This window comes from Pieris napi, chromosome 11 (genome assembly GCF_905475465.1).
Source record: "Pieris napi chromosome 11, ilPieNapi1.2, whole genome shotgun sequence".
Lineage (NCBI taxonomy): Eukaryota > Metazoa > Arthropoda > Insecta > Lepidoptera > Pieridae > Pieris > Pieris napi.
In genome coordinates, this window is record NC_062244.1 from 1973030 (window position 1) to 1992783 (window position 19754).

Genomic DNA, 19754 nt, shown 5'->3' on the forward strand with positions numbered 1-19754 from the left:
GAGTATCTTCATTTTTACTTGACATCTGTCATGGTATTACCATGTAGCAATAAAATAAAAAATCAAAGGATGGAGAAAAAAAATACACCAACTCCGCTTCATAGTTCATTTGTGTTTTTTTCTAATTTCACTGTCATTAATGTGAATTTTGTGCATATTTTCTATGCAACTGTTATTTTGACTTATATTGTGCTCGATTATGTACAAATATATGGTGAACAAGATTCCGAGTGGCTGTATTAACTAAAATCAATAACAATCAGTGCCTAACAAAGGTACGCTATGTTTGCTTTTGCGGAGCGCATAACCTGTGTCCTGTGTTTTGTGATAGCGTCCGGTTGGCGTCTGTCATAGTTATCGTGGATACTACAAAATAAACGTGTAGTTCGTAATAATGAATTAAAAGAGAGTGGCATAATGTGTTTATAAGTGATTGATATTTACACGGGTTTTGTTTCTAGTGACAAAGATGAATTATGAAGCTGAAAGAGCGATGAATCAGAAAAGGCTCAGAATGGAGGGTGAGCCAGGCCACGGCGTTGTCCAAGGAAACGGGCTCCCGCTAAATTACCTAGGTAAGTCTGGTAAATAAGATTTTTGCGCGGGAAATATGTAAATAGACCTTAAAGACCTTTTGTTATGATTTCTAGACAACGGCCACCAAATACCATACCAGCCATACGCCGGTGCATATAATACCCACTATCCGCCACCGGATGCATTTGCAGCTTACGGGCCTCCGCCCCCAGGGGGATATGCTCCTCAAAATTTATCATATGCCCCACCAGCACATCAGAACTATGCACATCATCAAAGTTTTCCCCAGCAGCAAGCTCAACTTCATATGGCACAGTCGCACATGGGTGAGTTGCATTCTGTAGATAATATTATTGTAGTTATGTTGAAAAAGCTATACAAGTCTATTGTTAATAATAATAAGTTAATTGAGTAGTAGTTCGATAGACAAACTATTGAAAAATTTGATTTGACTGTTGTTTAGAATTATTGCTTATATTTAATCCAGATAATTAGTACCCCAATAACTTAATAGCTTATTTGTCTCTTAAATAATAATAATTGTACAAAGGAATAACTCAATAATAATTGTTAGGTATGTTGTTTAAACCCGCAGTGCAAGGTTATGCCCCGGATGTGGGCATCCACAAATCTGCCTGGCCCCCACAGCCACACTTGTTACCTCCCCTTGATGCCCAGAAACCCCTTGATATTAAACAACTGAAACCAGAAATTAAATTAGAGCCATCTGACTCTCAGAAAAGACCACATCCTGAGGCAGAGATGATTGTAAGTATTTAAATGTTTTCATTTAAACCTTTATAAAATAGGAAAGAATGATGAAACAAGCAAGTTTTCTGTGAATGGTTTTTTTTGTAGAACAGGGGGTAAATAGGCACAAGACTCATCTGATGCTAAGACTCGGAAAATGTCAGAAGGCTATGGTCATCGATTGCTATCTAATATTAGAGTTTTATAACTAAAATAAACAATATTATATACTTAAAATATTAAATTGCTAAGTACATATATCATGCATTCAGTGGCATCATTATCATATTTGTTATTGTGATATATTATCTGTAAAAGAGACCTATTAAAAACATACTGGTTTTTTAACATAATTTCCCTTACTGTATGAGAAGTCTTAAAAACAGATATAATCTATAAGTGATGGATCAATTATGATTCCATCCAATATTATACAATATATGTATTTTTCAGCAACCGGGTGACTTAGAGCAACCAAAAATAAAAATTAAAACAGATATATTTAAACCAGATGATATGCGAGTTGACGACAAATCAAGAGGTTGGTACCTTTAAAGTAATTTTATAATAAACTAGTAGACTCGGCCAAGCGTTGCTGTGGCTAAGGTTTTTGTTATATTACATAGTAGTAAAATTTTCAAGGGAAACGGTAGGAGAACTTATGTGAAAGGTAGATAGATAGCTATGAGATATGTGAAATGTTGGTACTTTTAACACAGCGCCATCTGTTAGAATTGTATCCAATAATAAACAAATATTTGCAATAAAATAATATTGCGGGTATAAATTAAGATGTAAGCTATCTTTTAAGTTAGATCAAACTGCACACGGTGTGCAAATTTGATTGATATCGGTTCGGTAGTTTAGGAGTCCATAGCGGACAAACAACATGACACGTAATTTATATAAAAAATAACCTCTTAGTTTTAGTTCAATGGTTATGTAGTTTAGCTAGTATCTATTCTATTTGTTAAATGTTAGTATCAACAATTCGGGCCAAAATGTGGGTAATCAAAATACAATTGAAGCATTGGGTGCAACAAGGGCGTATGTTGTAAAATAGAGTTTCGAGAAAATTGATATTGAAAGTTTTAATGTCTTATATTATTTTAATACTTATGATTTGACTTACATTAACTTTATTATTTGTTAGTCGTATGATTTAGCAAAAATATTAAGGTATTATAACTATTTTAAAACAATCAGAAACATCGTAATATCATCGTTTTTTTTATTGCGTTATCCGCCCTTGTTGCACCCAACTGGTAAAACACATAGGACGTTAATTTCACCATTGATTTTTAGGGAAAATAAATAACAATTTGAATACTTATGTAATTATTTTAAATTAAAATGTAAGTTATTCATGTGTATTTATTACAATCACCGTTTAAATATTCAACTTTCTTAATTATTTTTCTGGCTTTCGTGTGTTTAATCACATTTATCAAAATATTCACTAGGCTGAAGGGAATCAGCTGTAACTGGCCTTTTCCAGGAGGAAAAAGTATTTCCATTGATTATCTCGTTTCAACTTGTCAGGCCCAACATTCACTCTCAACTTTAACACTTCTTCTAACCACGACATTAAGAGGGTATCTTGCTGCGCTTTTTCACCTATTTTCCAAAAATCACAAAAAAATCTCTATGTATTTTAATCGAGGTTAATACAACATTTTTTGGAACAACACGTGGTAAAATGTTTAACCATCTTTTTAGGTACCTTCTTTCCTCGAGCAGATGTGTATTCCTCACCGAAACTTATCTTTAACTTTCGAACATTTCTTTTCCACAAGTTTACATTCATAACCTTCTTTTTTCCCTTATTTTGGGGGGCAAATGTTCACTCTGGCCAGCATCTGATCTTAAGTCACTTGAATCACTGGTTTCAGTCATTTTTTATATTAATAAGTTTTTACGTGTTCGAATTTAAACGCACTTTTGTTATCTACGCAACAAGGGCGTAGCGCCACCTTCGACATTAATGATTCCTACTCCATCTGGAAGCGGCTGATCGTAACGAGTTTTTGGGATACAAAACTTGATGGCTCTGTGCATGTTTTAATGTAATAACATCAAAACGGGCTTTAGGTACCGAACGCCCTTGTTGCACCCAATGCTTCAATTATAACTTCATTTGGTACATAATTTTTCTTTATGTTAGAACTTATTAATTGAATATATTTTCAGAAGCATCCATGAAGCCACTGGAAGTCTCGAAACCAGACCAACTGGCTAAAGGTAAAAATATTTTATGAAATTTCTCTGCATAATTTTTTTAGTGTTTTAAATAAAAATATCATGGTAAATATAGGGTTAATAACTAGTATTGATTGTTTCTTTAAAAATTATTTCAAGTAAACTTTATAAAGTTAAAGTTTATAGAAATTTTCTGACTTTCGATATATAACTAGCGGACCGGCCAAGTGTTGCTGTGGCTAAGGTTTTTGTTATATTACATATTATAGTAGTAAACTATTCAAGGGAAACAGTAGGAGACCACCAGTCATGGGGACCACCACGCTTTTTTGGTGGTAATTCCATTAAATTGTAGCTTATGTGAAACGTTGGTGCTTTCCCTAATCAAGCATTATTATTTCTTTATTTGCAAGAATATGGATAAAGTACGATTACATATAATTTCCTTCATATATCAGCCTCACAAAATTGTCTTACATATGATATCGAGCATGTCATACATAGCAAGTGTCAAAGCTAGTTTGGCCGATTTGGCTTAGGGTACATTTTTTTCTAATGCAACACTAACAATACACATAGAAAATGCTATTAACTCGCCAAAAAATGATAATTTATAATTAAAATTTAAGTTTTAGAAAGATCAGAATTTGTATATATTATGAATTAATAAGTGATTTTGACGTGATAACGTCTTTAAAATCGTTTTAGTCGGGTGACATGTTCAGAAACTTGTGTCACACCAAAACCTCACGAGCGCGATCGCAGGTATAACGAGAGAGAGACGGACCGATCTCCCGTCTCATCTCGAGCGCTGCCAGTCATTCCGTGAATGTATGAAGAAAAATGTATATCATAGTCGAATAAGTAAACTTGTCATTTTACACCCGAAATTTATCATCAAAAGTGTGAATAAAACGATAGATGTAATTTAAAATTTGAAAAAATTGTTATCTTCATTAATTCCTTACTTCCCAAAAACTTATATCACCAATAAGACGTTATCACGTAAACATCTCGATCGTAAACCTACTTTACAAACAACCAATATTTTTTTTTTAATTTTAGATGATGGCCTACCACGGGTAGAATGTGAAAAGCCACCAGGTAAATATATTTTGTATTAAGTACATGGAATTATAAGAGCGCTGTTTCAAGTACTGATGTCTCTTTTCATCACAGTGTATACTCTATTTGATAGAGAGACAACAGTACTTAGTTTATTTATTTATTGAAGTTTATCACATTATACATAATGCTATATCAACAGTATGTTACAAACTATATTTTCTAAATTATACGACACTTTTGGTAATCATAAATGTTATAAAAAAAATACTAGTAATTTGTTGCTTATTAAAAAACAATTAAAGTTTTCATTAATACCATAACAATAATATATATATCCAAAATTGTCATATATTTTAGAAAAGATAGCTTGTAACATACTATAGATATAGCATAATGCTATATGTGGTGAATTTTAATAAATAAATAAATACCATATTTTAGGTTATTGTTTAGCAATCAAGCATTTGCCATTTCTCAATTTTATTTAAAGAAGATGTTTCATTTTTGAAAATGTTTTAATTTTATGATTTTAGAAATTGGTGTCCTATCGGGCGAGGTGAGACCAATTGATCCTGGAACTCCTATCAAGAAAATGTAAGTACTCTGAAGTCGTAAACATTGCTCTATATAAGTACTCTTTTGTCTCTTTCTGCCAAATTGTGTTGACCTTATGATAGAAGGAGACAGATGAGTACTCTAGTTGAAATTATTATAGATATATAATAAGGGTATAAAATAGATATTAAATATTTTGTAATTTATACATTAAGACACTAATATGGCAAACACATTGCAGTTGATCCGTGATGTGATTAGAATTTAATAATATTTAAGTGTAATAATCTAAAGAGATCCAAGCATGTGTGTGGAATTTCATAAGTGTATGTTTGTCCATAAATTTGTCGGAAAGTCACATTTCAACTTAGGGAACAGTTGTCAAAATCGGTTGAGTAGTTTTTGAGATATCCACATTTCTGGAGACGATATGTGTAAAACGTAGATTGATTATCTCCAAACGGAAATGAAAGTGTTTTTAAAGAGTTTATTTTTTTATGTTTTAGGGAAGAAGAAAGAAAACCATTCAGTAGTCCTGATTTGTCTCGGGGTGGTTCTACTCCTGGAAAAATTACACCTGGATTAGAGGTATACTTCCATTCTCTTGATGAACATGGCAGGGCGGCATTAGAATTTAAAAAAAATATATGTTAGAAGTATGTCTTATAACAGTGAATTATATACGATTTTTATTTATCTGAATCCATAATGTAAATAATTTTTTTTTTTTATTAATAAAAACTCAAATCTCGAAGACGGCTGGACCAATTCGAGAAAGTTTTTAAAATTATTGCCTGAACTCTTTAGGTTAATTAAATTGATTAGGAGATTTTCTGAAGAAAGATGAAAAAATTGCACGAAAAAACCTAAAAACCAGTCAGAAAGTTTGCTTTTAAAATGGCAGGCTAAGTACATATTGTGGCAAAACAAAGTTTGCAAGTTTAGCTAGTTTTTTTTTTTTTTAGAAACGTTACTTATTAGTACGTCAACTACTTGTGGGAGTCAAAGTTTGCGCTGTGTCATTTCTGAAACTCACCCACACCCACACATAGTAACGTGTTACCATGGTTACAATTTTTAAAAATGGACGTTTTGAAATGTTGGTCGATAAAAATTGTTATTGGTTTATATTAAAAGATGGATTTTTTGATAATTTTATGAGTTAAATGCATTACCTATTGCCACAATTCCCACGGGTTCGATTCCTACTATACACATAATAGGACGAAAGAGACAACTTTTACGAATTCAAATTAAAAACATCTCATTTTCTAAACTAATATTCTGTTTTTATTTTCGTAACGGGACAGGTCAGTCTCGACTTGCGCTATAAATGTTAACACGTTTAATAAAGTTTCATTTTAAAATCACTACAAACATTTTAATGACGTCACGACCTGAGAATAGACAATAGAATCTATTTTTTCAATTATTAAATTTATACACAGCCGAAGAAACGCGGTCGTCCAAAAGGCTCGACGAACAAACCGAAGCCCCCCGGAACGCCCACCAAAGGTTCCCCCGGGGCTGCGACGGCGCTCCCCGCTGTTAGGCCTCCAGGGATCCCCGGGGCCAGGTCGCCCGCGCCCGTGGGAAGGCCTAGGGCCGTGCCCTACCAGTACAATGTCAGGCCGTTTAGGAAGGACTTCTCGGGGATACAGTTCAGAAGGTGAGGTTCAATCATTATTTTTGATTACGCCCGAACCCAATAATCAATCCAAAAACATCATCAGACCGTGACAGTCGATCGATCTCCTATCTTTACTAACATAAAGTAATGTATTAAAGCAATTTGTGGAGCTAACTGTCTTGATAGTTGCGTACCTTTATTTAAGAAGCTCAAAATTTTATCTTTTCCCTGTATTTATATTTTAGAGATATCCTTATTCGTGCATAGAAACATACATATTTTTAAGTCGAATGTAGAAGTCAAAGTAAGAAGTAGACATGGGGAGAAATTGGCTGTGCCAAAAATCTATCTGTAATTTAGGAAAAACAGCTTTTGTATGACCATTAAGGTTTAAAATAATTTACCAAAAGATTTAAAAGATCTTCCGACTAGAATATTTAAAAAGCGACTTGGTGTATTACTTTTGGAAAAATGTACTATTCAATAAATGATTATTTGCGTGAGACACTGTAGTTGATATAAGTTTAATAAAGTATGATATGATATGTACGATACAAATAATATAAGAATTGACCAATTCATTTGACTAATAATGTAAAATTACTTTTAAGACAAATTTGCGCGCCATTGTGTGTGGCAGAATATGCGAACTTACGATCGTACCACCTTACACATTTTTGTACCATATTCTTGCAATAAATTATTATTATTATAATAAAATTAGGGGTTTTTAAATCTAAGTGACACTTCTGTTACCTATAAAGAATAATCTGTCCAGTTATAAAGCAATCGTGGGTATTAAGAGTCTGAAATATAATTTCCAGGCGATGGAGTGACGATTGCCTGGACTCCTCCCACATACCAAACGAGGTGTACTTCGGCGACGTACCAGTGCCCCTGTCGGTCCTATACAATTACTATGACGCGAATGCCGAAAGGGAGAGGCTGGCCAGCCAAGCGGCCCACATCGCCGCTCAGAAGGCTGCCGCTGCTAAGTTGGCTGCTGCCAAGTTACGTGGAGTCGTCAGTGGTGAGGTAAGGCATATTCAGTAAGGTCTAAATAAAAAAAAGGGTGCGTGTACTTATGTACGCGCGTACTGTACTTATGTACTTCTTTGGCACTATTAAAAATAGTTTTTGATTGCATGCAAATAATTAATTACAATTAAATAATCAAAGACTGGAAAAGGAGTCATTGTAGTCAATAAAGTTCAGATTACATTTGAAAAATTTAATAAATAAATATTTATTATCATTCTCTTACATTAAGTGTAACATAAATTCTATTATTATTCGAATGTTGTTTTTAAATTATGTCCAATGCCGTAGCATCTTCCGTGGGCAACTTCATTCTGTTAATTTTGTGTCACGGTGCGCGCGCATCGTTAAATTTTATTCTCATCAATTTTTCATAACGCGCCTAAAGAAAAGTCAAAAAGTGCGTGCGTACAACGTACACATGTCAGAAGTGAAACTTCTTTGTAAATTAATGATTACTAAGAATAGATGATCATGTACCAGTATATTATGATCACTACATGTATTTGTATATCTATATTCACACTGTTTACAAACTGTATACGTGCTAATGATAATATAAATCAATAAAAAATCTGCGATTACTGCACAAGACGTTATGCGACAGAATTGCCATCGAAAGTTCTAGTATGTAACTACTAAACGAATACATCAACCAATAGCGTGAATCTTTTCTCGATCTCCCTTACTTTCTCGCTCAATCTTTCTCACTATAGCTGTCTCCCATCTCTCGCTCCATAGCACTGCGTGATGCGACGTTCGCTCTATCCCACTCTCTCTCTCGATCTTTCTCCCTACTCTCGCTCTGTGGCTATTTGCTTCATGCTACGTTCGCCATTTCTCACTCTCTCTCAATCGCTCTCTCCCTTTTCTTCGATAAAAACGCTGCACATCTTCGTGACGCTAATATTATTATTGCGTTTCATCCGTAAAAATTTTACCCTCATGCGACTAAAGAAGTTTCACTTCAAAAGGCTTTGTTCGAAGGTCTAGGATTAAAAGGATTAGGTTCATTCATTTTATATTATTCTCAATTTAATTTTTAAAATGTATATTGTAATAGTTGTTGAGTAATAAATAGGAATTTTTATTTTATTTATTACACATAAACATTTCGAAATTTAATATTAAACAAATCAAAAATTGTTCATAAAACGTTAATCTATTACTACTTTCTATTCTTCTATAATTAAAAAAGGTGTCCCTACAAGCTGTAGATCTTGGCCTCTGATTTGTGAATCTGTTTCATGATCATTTGTCAATCTAATAGGCAAGTAGGTGATCAGCCTCCTGTGCCTGACACACGCTGTCGGCTTTATAAGACAAGGCGATTTCCTCACTATGTTTTCCATCACCGTTCGGGCGAATGTTAAATGCGCACATAGAAAGAAAGTCCATTTGAGCACAGCCGGGGATCGAACCTACGACCTCAGGGTTGAGAGTCGCACGCTGAAGCCACTAGGCCAACACTACTCCAAACTCATAAATTAGAGATTTAAATATAAAGTTCAATTCCTGCATATTTGATACAATGCTGTTAATACAATTTCTAGGTGACGACAGTGGATTCATCATCTGATGATGAGTCGTCAGGGTCTTCAGGAAGTGGCTCCGAGGAAAGTGATGAGGTAATTATTTTTCATAATACGTATTTAGTATTTTTTGAAATAAATCAAAAATTCACTTTTTATCATATTTGGATACTACATTGACTAAATATTACGGCTACATTAAAAAACAAATTCCATGTGTTTTAAATTTGAAATTAATCAGTCGGTAAAGTGACAGATTTGATAGAAACATGTGTTTTTTTCTAGGAAACTGTGTAATTTAATTTAGTTATTATTTTTATTTTGTTCCAAAACAAACTTTTTAGTTTGCTTGTATGCCAATTTTCATAATAACAGAATACGAATTAAAATATTTATGACAAAAACTAACATGATTATATTATTTTGAAATGGCTGCCCTGTAAAGTTTACTATTTGTCAGATCCGTCACTATTCTACGACTATGACGAAATATACAGTACTAGTGGACCCGACAGACGTTGTCCTGCATGATATTTCAAGCAATTAGTAAAGCAAAGTATGAAAGTACCGACTGCAGCGCCATCTGGCGGGCTGATTTGTGAATCTAAACCATTCCCAGATCCCCTTGAACACACACAAAAAAATTTGAGAGACGTTCAGTGACATACACACTCACAGAAGAATTATATATATAAAGATTTACAATTTTCTCAACCTACATAAACAATTTAATTAAATAATTATTGAATAGAAAATTAAATAAAATGTTACAAGTTTGGTCCCTGTGGGAAAGCACCAGCTCTGGGGTCACCGGTACTATCTCAACTTGTCAACTTAAATCTTTAATAAGCGCCAGTGCAATTGAACCCCACGGCCCAAGAATCTCTACTCCAAAGGGAACTAAATCAAAGTCGGAGGAAAGACTTATATTTGAGCTGTTTATTATTTTCATATCAATGAATAATTTATCTTTTGATTTAGTAAATTATTGCTAAATATATCTGTAGAAACAATCAACCATTTTTACCACTAAGCGACCGACGCGGTTTATTTTATACAGATAATTCTTGCGTTCAGAAAAAAATATATGATAACTATCAATCCTCAAATAATGTGTTTTTGTGAATTAATATTATTGAAGTGAAACTTCTTTATCGACGTATGGGAGAAATTTTGTAGCAAATCGTCACGTTTTTCGGTTACGCGTCATCTTTTTCTTGTTGACGGTTGATCCGAAGAGATTCGAAGCCATTAATAACAAAAATATATAATAACGATAACAATGATAGTAATAATTCTATTACAATTAATGAAATTCTGTAATCTTAGTGATAATAAGGTAAAATGAAATATGTATTTGTATTCATGTCTATGATAATAAAAGCCTTTTGTTAAACTTTATCTAATTTAACTTTATTTAACCAATTTCTGTAAAGTTGCATATAGTAGATCATTTTTCGATAAGTAAGGTCATAAAGAAGTTTCACTTCTTACGTGTGTACACCTAGTAGTAGTACACATTTTTTTTTTATGGTTTGAGTAAGAATTTTATACGGTATATATTTAATTTAAATGGTACTATTATTTATAATATATGTCGAGGTAATGTCGTCAGACTATCGATACAGAAATCGTCATTAGCCTAAAGTGCTAGCACAAAAGACACGAATCATCGTACAATTTTTGATTTAAATTGACTCCTTTTTACACTACAAATAACACTTTTAACTTAAATTTTAACGAGCAAGGTTCGAGGCACCGTTTAATTAATTTTATAATTAAATTAAACCGCACCAAAAGATTAAATTAACGTTTTTACAAACGTACTATAAAGCTATTTTAGTTAAATATTTTGTTGTGCTCCTTATTCACAAAAGAAATCTTTGGTTCTGACTACTCATGTCTCTTTTACTCATGTCTATTTTAATCATCGCGTAAAAACAATTTGACGGATAGAGACAAAAGAGTCCGACTACAGAAAATATAAACAATTACAAACAAACACTAAAAATTGTATAGCCAAATGTGGAATACATTTTAACCTAGCGGAATATATCCACGATAGCTTAAACAAGTCAAGGCTTAAAATATATTGGTCGTTGTATGTCCGGGCTGCGCGATATAAAATTGAGATCTGAAAACTTTTTTGCATAGTTAGTGTGATGTGAGGAACATGAAACAAAGCATGACTACAAGTCTGGTAGGCAGGAAATGAAAGAACACTATAATATGAATAGGTCTCAGACTAATTGTATCACGATGATTATAAAATTTATCTGGAATATATTATCGCATTCAAGCATTATTCGAAGAAAATAATTGGAAAATCCCTTTCAAAGATTTTGATTGATTCCACTCCGGCTTATTTTGATTAAAATGCAAAAGTAGCCATGATTATGATATGTAATATGATTATATCTTTACAGATTTGTTGTTTGATAATGTCACTATAATTGAAAATAATTTGAATGAATAACGATTGATTGGAAAGATAACTTATATTGCGCCTTGGTACAAAAAGTGGTGAAATACCTATAAGTATTGGACACTTTATGTTTAATACTATTAGTAAATTAGGCTTTTAGTTATTAGTCTTAAAACTAGATCGTAATGTTAAATTATGTCAGACAATCTGTCAGGAATAATTCCTAGTACCTGTAGTTTTTACCAATAAATATATAATAACATATAACACATGAAAATTAAATACATTTCGTCATATATATCTAATCAAATACGGTACAAAGAAATCTTATTTGCGAATTGCGCAATGTTTAAAAAGTCTTTAAATTAATCATTTTATGAAATTCTAATTCTTTTGGCGCGTTAGGAAAAAATGATGATGATAAATTTTTACGATGCGCGCGCACACCGTCACAAAGAACCGACTACCTGAAGTTAGCTATAGTCAACATTTTAGTTTCTTCTATTGTTAGTGTCGTTTCTACAAACGTAGAATAAAATATTTGAAATGATTTTTATCTTGTTACGCCAAAGACGTAAAACTTCTAACGCGTGTACATACACACGTTTTTTAATTTATCTATATTTAAAATACTTCACTAACTAGTAACTTTTAGCGGTTAGATCGGGGCAGGTGTGAGAGAGATGCAAATGTTTATCGAGTTATTGTTGTCTTATTCTTTCTCAGCATTAACCTCTGATTTCATTTTGTGCATATAAAATCTCACTTAACCAAAAATTGGTGTTACACCCTTGTACTAAGGGAGCGAAATGTTTCTAAATAAACTATCTACTACACATGAACCGTAAATAATTAGGATCAACCCCTAAAGCGCGGGCCTGGCCGACCGAAGGGGTCCCGGAATTCAACGCCCAAGACCCCCGGTACCCCAGCCGTGCCTGGAACCCCAGGCTCGGGTCGCCGTGGGAGGCCCCCGGTGCCCCCAGAATTAAGGCAGCCGGGCATCACGGATATGAAGAAGTTCTGTAAGGCTGCGGGAATTCGGTTCGACTATAAGAAGTTGGTTGAGGGTAAGTGCTTTTTCGTTCTTCACAAATTTCATTTACGCATGTCTTGCGGACCTTGGTTATTACATGTGAGACGGATATTGGATGAATTCACAAGGATTGCATTATTTATAATGTAATGTATAATATTCTCGTGTCACAATGTTCGTTCCCATACTCCTTCGAAACGGCTCGACAGATTCTTATAAATTTTTCTATTCATTCAATTCAAAAATCATTTAATCATATAGGTAACACAATGTACACTTATGATCGTCAAAAATAGAAATGTAAATGCTTCTAACTTTACATTTAGTGCCATATTCAGTTTGAAAGATAGATTCTCAGATCTATCTTTTAAACCCCTAAGTGATAAGGGGTGTCCATCCCAAAAAAATATTTTAATTTTTTTGATACATTTTATTTTTTTATTATGTAGCATTAAAAATACATACAACCCTTAATTTTCACCCTACGATCAACCCCTATGTTTTCTTCTTTTGTTTGTATTTGTATTAAGTTACAGTAAAAATAGGAAATATATAAATAAATAATAAAATCAGACACAATTGACTGAGATAATTTTATTACAACAAATATGGAAACATTGGCTCAGTGTACATTTTTTAAAATTAAAGTACATAGTATGAAACATCAAAGTAAAGTACAATTTATATTTCTTTATTATTATATTTAAAAATAATGTTTTTTTAATGCCCTTTGCCGTTTGTATATTTAGTATCTCGACTAATCAATTGCACGTCATCTTTACAATCAAATCAAACACTGACTCAGAGCCAATCGATAAACGAAAAAAATATTTACGATTAAAGAAATCACATCATACAAAAAAATCTGTGTACTTTATTGTTCTCATAAAGTGTATAGTACAATAACCTGAATTAACGTACAATAGTTTATCATAAAGTACGGGTGGCAAGGTTTATTAAGTTTGTTTTGTCCTACCCGCAATTATTTATGATATTTAAGACTACCTTTCTAGTAATTTTTTTAATTTTGAAAATTGATCTAAAATTTTAATCGTGATTGTTTAGGTTGCACAAAGAACAAGGAGCGAGTGGCGAAAATGCAGGATTTACTGGAAGCGGCCGGTCTGGAGGGAAAGCCCACTCTGGAGAAGTGTAGGGCGATAAAACAAGCGAAAATGGACAAGAAGGAACAAGAGAAGCAGGCCAAGAAGGATGCGAAAGCCAAGAAGTCGGAAGAAGATGGTGGGTTTCTAGAACTAAAATTATTTTGTATTTTCAATTTAAACATTTTGAACTAAATATAGGTCATATTCGAGTACAGTATCAGTATAACGCGGTAGATCCAGAGTGCGTTATAGGAAATCGCGTTGTAGGAGTATTCAAAAATCATTTATTCATATAGGTAACAAAATGTATACTTTTGAACGTCAAAAAATAAATATATATGAAATGCTTCTAATCCTTTAAGTCCCTTTTTTCACTAGGAACACGAATGTAATAAATTTATATAGTTTAATTTTATAACACAAATGAAAAATCATTAAAAATTTCACACTACACAAATATAAAGAAATATCCGCGTTATGGGGGTGAACTACCGCGTGATACGGGTGCTGGTAATCGCGTTATAGGGGAGATTACAGTGTTATAATAAAGATTATTTTAAGTTTATATTTAATATTGGTACACCAAATTGTTCAAATTCTTCCATTTGTCTCTCGTCTTCGGTAATATTTTCCAATCTTCTTTATCTTCGAATACAATATCTTAATAATTTCACCAAAAACTATTTAAAAAAAAGGGTGCGTGTACTTATGTACGCGCGTAAGAAGTTATACTTCTTTGGCATTTTTAAAAATAGTTTTTGATTGCATGCAAATAATTAATTACATTTAAATAATCAAAGACTGGAAAAGGAGTCAATAAAGTTTAGTTTACATTTGAAAAATTAAATAAATAAATATTTATTATTATTCTCTTACATTAAGTGTAACATAAATTCTATTATTATTCGAATGTTGTTTTTAAATTATGTCCAATGCCGTAGCATCTTCCGTGGGCAACTTCATTCTGTTAATTTTGTGTCACGGTGCACGCGCATCGTAAAATGTCACTTTCATAACGCGCCTAAAGAAGTATAACTTCAAAAATATATCTTGACTATCTTTTTCAGGCACGGAGGCAGTTGCTCGAAGAATGACCCGCGGTGCGACGGGTGTGAAGCCCCGTCAGCGCATCGTCATATCGTCTGATGAGGAAGACGGCACTCCTGCAGCGAGGAGGACGGTCTCCAAGCTGCGGTCCAGCGTCAATGACGAGTCTGACTCGCAGTGAGTTATATCTTACCAAAAATTTAACAGATTTTAAATATGTTTTGTATTATGTAATTCGTGTTTTGCTACTAAGTCGTTTCTTTTCTTAACAACTATATGTAATACACGTATTTTTGCACTTCTTGCCTACCTTATGTAGTTTAATTAAAAAAAAAAATCTTTTCTCACAGTGGTTGTCTGGAAGAGATCGCTCGAAAGCGATAAGGCCGCCAGTTGCCTTTCTTTTACATGTAATTATGTTAAAATTTTATATTATAAAGCAAAGTGTGAATAAATAAGTAGTTTTTAAGAAAATTTGTATTTATATTTTTTTTAATTCAGTTAAGGTACATTTTTTTGTACAGTTTACATGTTAATATAACTGGTAGTATAAGATCCCGCTATACAACGACCTTCACCGAGATGCTTATTTAATAAAACTTATTTTATATTTAATTTAATATGTCATTAAATATAATCCATATGGGTTGCCTAGCAAATTTCAGTCCAGAGTATGTTTAATTAATATTAAAAAAAAAAAATTTTTTTTTATAATTTGCATGTAGTAAATTTTTTGAACTTTTTTCAATCAATATTTTTAATCAGGGTAGTATTATATATGTATCACTAAAACCTTCTTTTATACTAAAGATGTATATATACTTTAGTGTCACATAAAAAATAAACACATAAATAATTAATTGATTAAAAACAACCTAACTTTTGCATATTCTATGGGCTTCATACTTTCGATTGGTATAGAATTTATCTAATAATCATACCGGTGAAATGTTTAAAAAAATATTTTTTTTTAAATTAATTAAAAATACTCTGGACTGAAATTTGCTAGGCAACCCATATGGATTATATTTATTGACATATTAAATTATATATAAAATAAGTTTCATTAAATAAGCATCTCGGTGAAGGTCGTTGTATAGCGGGATCTTAGACCATGGGGTCAAACGGAAAAGAAGCCACTTATATTGCCCAGGCTCGGGCAAGTGCGTTGCCGGCTTGTTAGGAATTGATATTCTTGCTTGAATTGATACTAATTAATTCGGAAATACGTCAGTGGGCAGATGGTTCCACATAGTGGTGGTGGGCAGCTGAAACTGCCTTACATAATACTCAGTTAAAATAATAATTTACTATAATAAACAAAATAATTAAAATTGCTCTCTTCACAGGTAATCTACAATGTCAGTGGTAGGACAGACAATATCGGTACAGTGAGTGGTGGGACCTTCTAGAAAGTGCTTCGACAAAGGTCCGGGTTCAAGCGGGGTGGCTCTGATTTCTGCGGGCCTAGAAATCTAAAACTAATGGGTGTTCCGGTGAAACCAATGCTAAAAGTAAAAATGAATTTATTAATTAATATAATTAAAGTAATGTTAAAAAAATCGGTTCTCAGAATACATATAACCTTCAACTATAGTCTGGAACGTCAATCAAACTGAAATCTGTCAAAGAGATGTCAAACCATTTTTTTCTGTATGAAGTTTAACAAGACAGCGCTCAAGATGAGATTGTGATTTGAGATACTTTTTAGAATATGTATCCTAGTTTGTTAAAAAGGGAATAAACAACCAGATATAATGGTCATGGCCATTCGGAACTACATATATTGTTTTGTAATTTTTTTTTTAGTTCTATTATAACTTTTTTCTATTAAATTAAACTAATTCATGATTTTTTTTAAATGTCTATAAACAAAATAGTCCATCAATTATTAGATTTATGGTTTAGTAAAATTTCCATTCAGAACTAAGTGCTTCATTGTTGTAGGTACGCATATTAAAGTAATGGTGTGCGACAGAGATAACACTCTATGATTCAGAGATTAGCCGATTGTCTCTTTCTAAAGGTTGATGTTGTGGTTTTGGTTTCATGGAACACCTAGTTTAGCGATAAAGATCAAGTCACTTCAGCTTTCTTGGATCAAATTGGTCCCAAAATTTCCTACTAATTTTAGGTCAAAATTTAAAAAAAAATAAGCGTGTGTAACAGGGGTGATAACGTTTGGTCTAGTTGTGTTACGAATTTATACTTAAGGCTTGCACTGTGATTTTTGTTACCGTAAATTATTTATTGAATTGCGATAAAATCAAAACCGAACCTTGACTTGTATTTCAGAAGCTAGTCACTATTTGAGCTTCCAAATTTGGAACCAAACGTTTATCACCCCTGATGGTAGGTGAGGGATAATAATGTCTGCAATTATTATATTTTATACATATTTATTTGGTTTTTTAATGTATTTTAAGGTGAAGAAAATCATGCTTTAAATCACAAATAAAAACGCAAATTAAACTAATTACATATTGTATACTGGGTTTAATTTTTATTTACAGCGTTTTTAAACTGTTCCCTAAAACTATTTCTTTAAAAAAAAAAAACAGTAGCAGACGCTGTAGCCAATATAATAAGAAAATATGTTTTTATTAAGTTTTCTTCACCTTTTTCAAGCTTAACTTCACTTTTGTTTGAGATTAAAAAAAAAATTGTATTCATTATTTTAAAAATGTGGGTAGACTACAAAGCGTAAAAAACAAGTACCCTCAATACAGGAGATAATAATATTGAACTAGCAATAATTTCAGGTTTTTTTTAATTGAGGAAATCATGACCCTACATAATTAAAATGATTTCCTCAATTTCCTTAGGTTTTAGTAAAAATTGTCATACAGTACTTGGGGTACTTCCGTTTCAGCAGGGTTACCACACTCTAATATCGTACCACCGAATTTCAAACGCGTTAAACAAAAGTTCAACGTGGCAATTATAGTCAGACAGTGGTGATTGAACATCGTTATTAAAGAATAGCCCTGCTATGCCTGTATTGGCTTTGAGTAGACAATACTTGGAGAGTATAATATAGCGGATAATTTATTTTATATTGGCTAAAGTAGGAATGTAAACCCTCGCTTAGGTAGATGGCTTGGCACCCAGAAATGTTCGTCTGTGCCTAAACAATAATTATTGTATGTGTGTGTGTTTTCATTTACTAGCAGAATATTTAAGTCAGCATAGATGTCGATTTAGTAGATTACGTTATACCATTTAAACGTCAGAGTGACGTATACGTTTTCCTTGATTAAAAAAGCTAGTTATAATGGCGTCATGCTGATTATTCTTACTAAATCTATATCTATGAATTTATAGAATTTTTATACATGTAGCGTTTAAAAGATGACTATTGAAATAACACCAAGTCGTTGGACATTAGTGACAAATAGTTTATGTATATAATATTATAGTGTGCGAGTCCTATTAATTTTGTACAGGTTATGAATTTTATTTGGATATCGGCTTTGTAAATAGGTGCTGTGATGACAAAATTAGAGCGAGGTTCAGTGACGTATACGCGTATACTCGAATGTACGCATACGCGTATACGTTCACGCGTACGTACTATTGTGACTACAAAATGAGTTTTCTAAACCTTGCTATTACATTTAAGGTAAAATAAATCAAGAATTATAATAATTTTATCCATTATATTATTTTAATTATTGACTAGCATTTATATAGATTTCCTAAATAGATTTTTTTCACGATTTTTATATGTGAATCTCATTCATTTAGTTAACGAATTATATCAATTTTACGCTTTTTGCTTTTAACGTAAATTATTTGTTATTGCAAAAGGATTGTTTCCTTGTCATCTTTGTTTTATTGCTAGCTAGCAATTTAATCCTTAAATTCGGTATTAATTTACGGATTCCACAGTAATTTTTAATTCGCCAAATTTAACTCAGCTATAGTTAATTGTAATAAGTACATTAATAATGTTAAATGATGCACGTTCGATTTAAAATTATACCCATTGAGGCAGCGAGATTCGAAATTATTTTTTCTAAATTTAAAACGAACGAGCACAAGCGCACACGAAGCGACAAACTAATTTAGGTGCATACCGATATCAAATTGTAAATAAAATTGGTAGATTGATGTAAGTTAATTAGTTTAAGATAGATGTTTTAGTACGGTCGTTAGTTTCGAAGCATTTTATAGGCCGTAGAGGTATATTTAGTCAAGTATATATTTTAAAAATATAATATTTTAGTGAATAAGAAAAGACGCTATACACTGAAGTTTTGTTTGTTATTTCTTTACCTTACCCTTATAAATAGTTCATCAGCGTATCTCGTACTTTATATAACTATTATTAACAATATAACATCGCGATAAATTCAAAGCCCTCGTTAAACGGAAATTAATCAATAAAGCGTTTTAAAAATTTGAGGAATACTTAAATGATCCTAATCCTTGGGATTGATTTGCTCCAGTTCTTCTTACCCGCTCTACGCCCTTGACTTGCGAACAGGTAGTAAATGTAAATTTACAATTAATTTAACTTGTCAATTCAAAAGTGTACTTGGTTACCCACTTGAATAAAGATATTTTGAGTTTGAGTTCGACATCTACGTGTAAAATCACTGCGACGTTATTTGATTTTTGTTTTATTTTAGCGTGCCTACAAAAAAAGGGGCGCTACAACATGTTAAGATACTTCTGTATTTTTTGTGGTCATTTGATCTTTCTCTTGTGCCTGACACACCCCGTCGACTTAGGAGCCAAGGCATACCGGATTCCTTCACCGTACGAGCGAGTGCTAAATGCAAAAATTTGAACCTACGCCCTCATGGTTGAGAGTCGCACGCTGAAG

General features: G+C 32.6%; 1 protein-coding gene across 3 annotated transcripts; it reads left to right on the top strand.

Moving 5' to 3' along the window:
- The first annotated feature begins 110 nt into the window (after positions 1-110).
- On the top strand, positions 111-19179 carry LOC125053760 (HIRA-interacting protein 3-like). 3 transcript variants are annotated; one of them, XM_047655297.1, is made up of 16 exons: positions 111-275; positions 462-575; positions 651-863; positions 1112-1305; positions 1741-1828; positions 3478-3528; positions 4552-4590; positions 5088-5148; positions 5616-5697; positions 6558-6778; positions 7564-7774; positions 9331-9405; positions 12591-12804; positions 13836-14012; positions 14944-15100; positions 16273-19179. In XM_047655297.1, the coding sequence occupies exons 2-16, from the start codon at positions 470-472 to the stop codon at positions 16274-16276; spliced, it is 1893 nt and encodes a 630-aa protein (XP_047511253.1). In that variant the 5' UTR covers positions 111-275; positions 462-469; the 3' UTR covers positions 16277-19179. The 3 variants fall into 3 exon arrangements, with proteins under 3 accessions (XP_047511253.1, XP_047511254.1, XP_047511255.1); XM_047655298.1 differs by having other exon boundaries at positions 12606-12804; XM_047655299.1 differs by having other exon boundaries at positions 1133-1305.
- The last annotated feature ends 575 nt before the right edge of the window (positions 19180-19754 follow it).

Bases quoted from the DNA above. Each gene is read 5' to 3' on its own strand.
- LOC125053760 (XM_047655297.1), top strand. From the start codon at position 470: ATGAATTATGAAGCTGAAAGAGCGATGAATCAGAAAAGGCTCAGAATG. The intron at 1,306-1,740 runs GTAAGTATTTAA...TGTATTTTTCAG, and splicing joins ATCCTGAGGCAGAGATGATT to CAACCGGGTGACTTAGAGCA. The intron at 14,013-14,943 runs GTGGGTTTCTAG...TATCTTTTTCAG, and splicing joins CAAGAAGTCGGAAGAAGATG to GCACGGAGGCAGTTGCTCGA.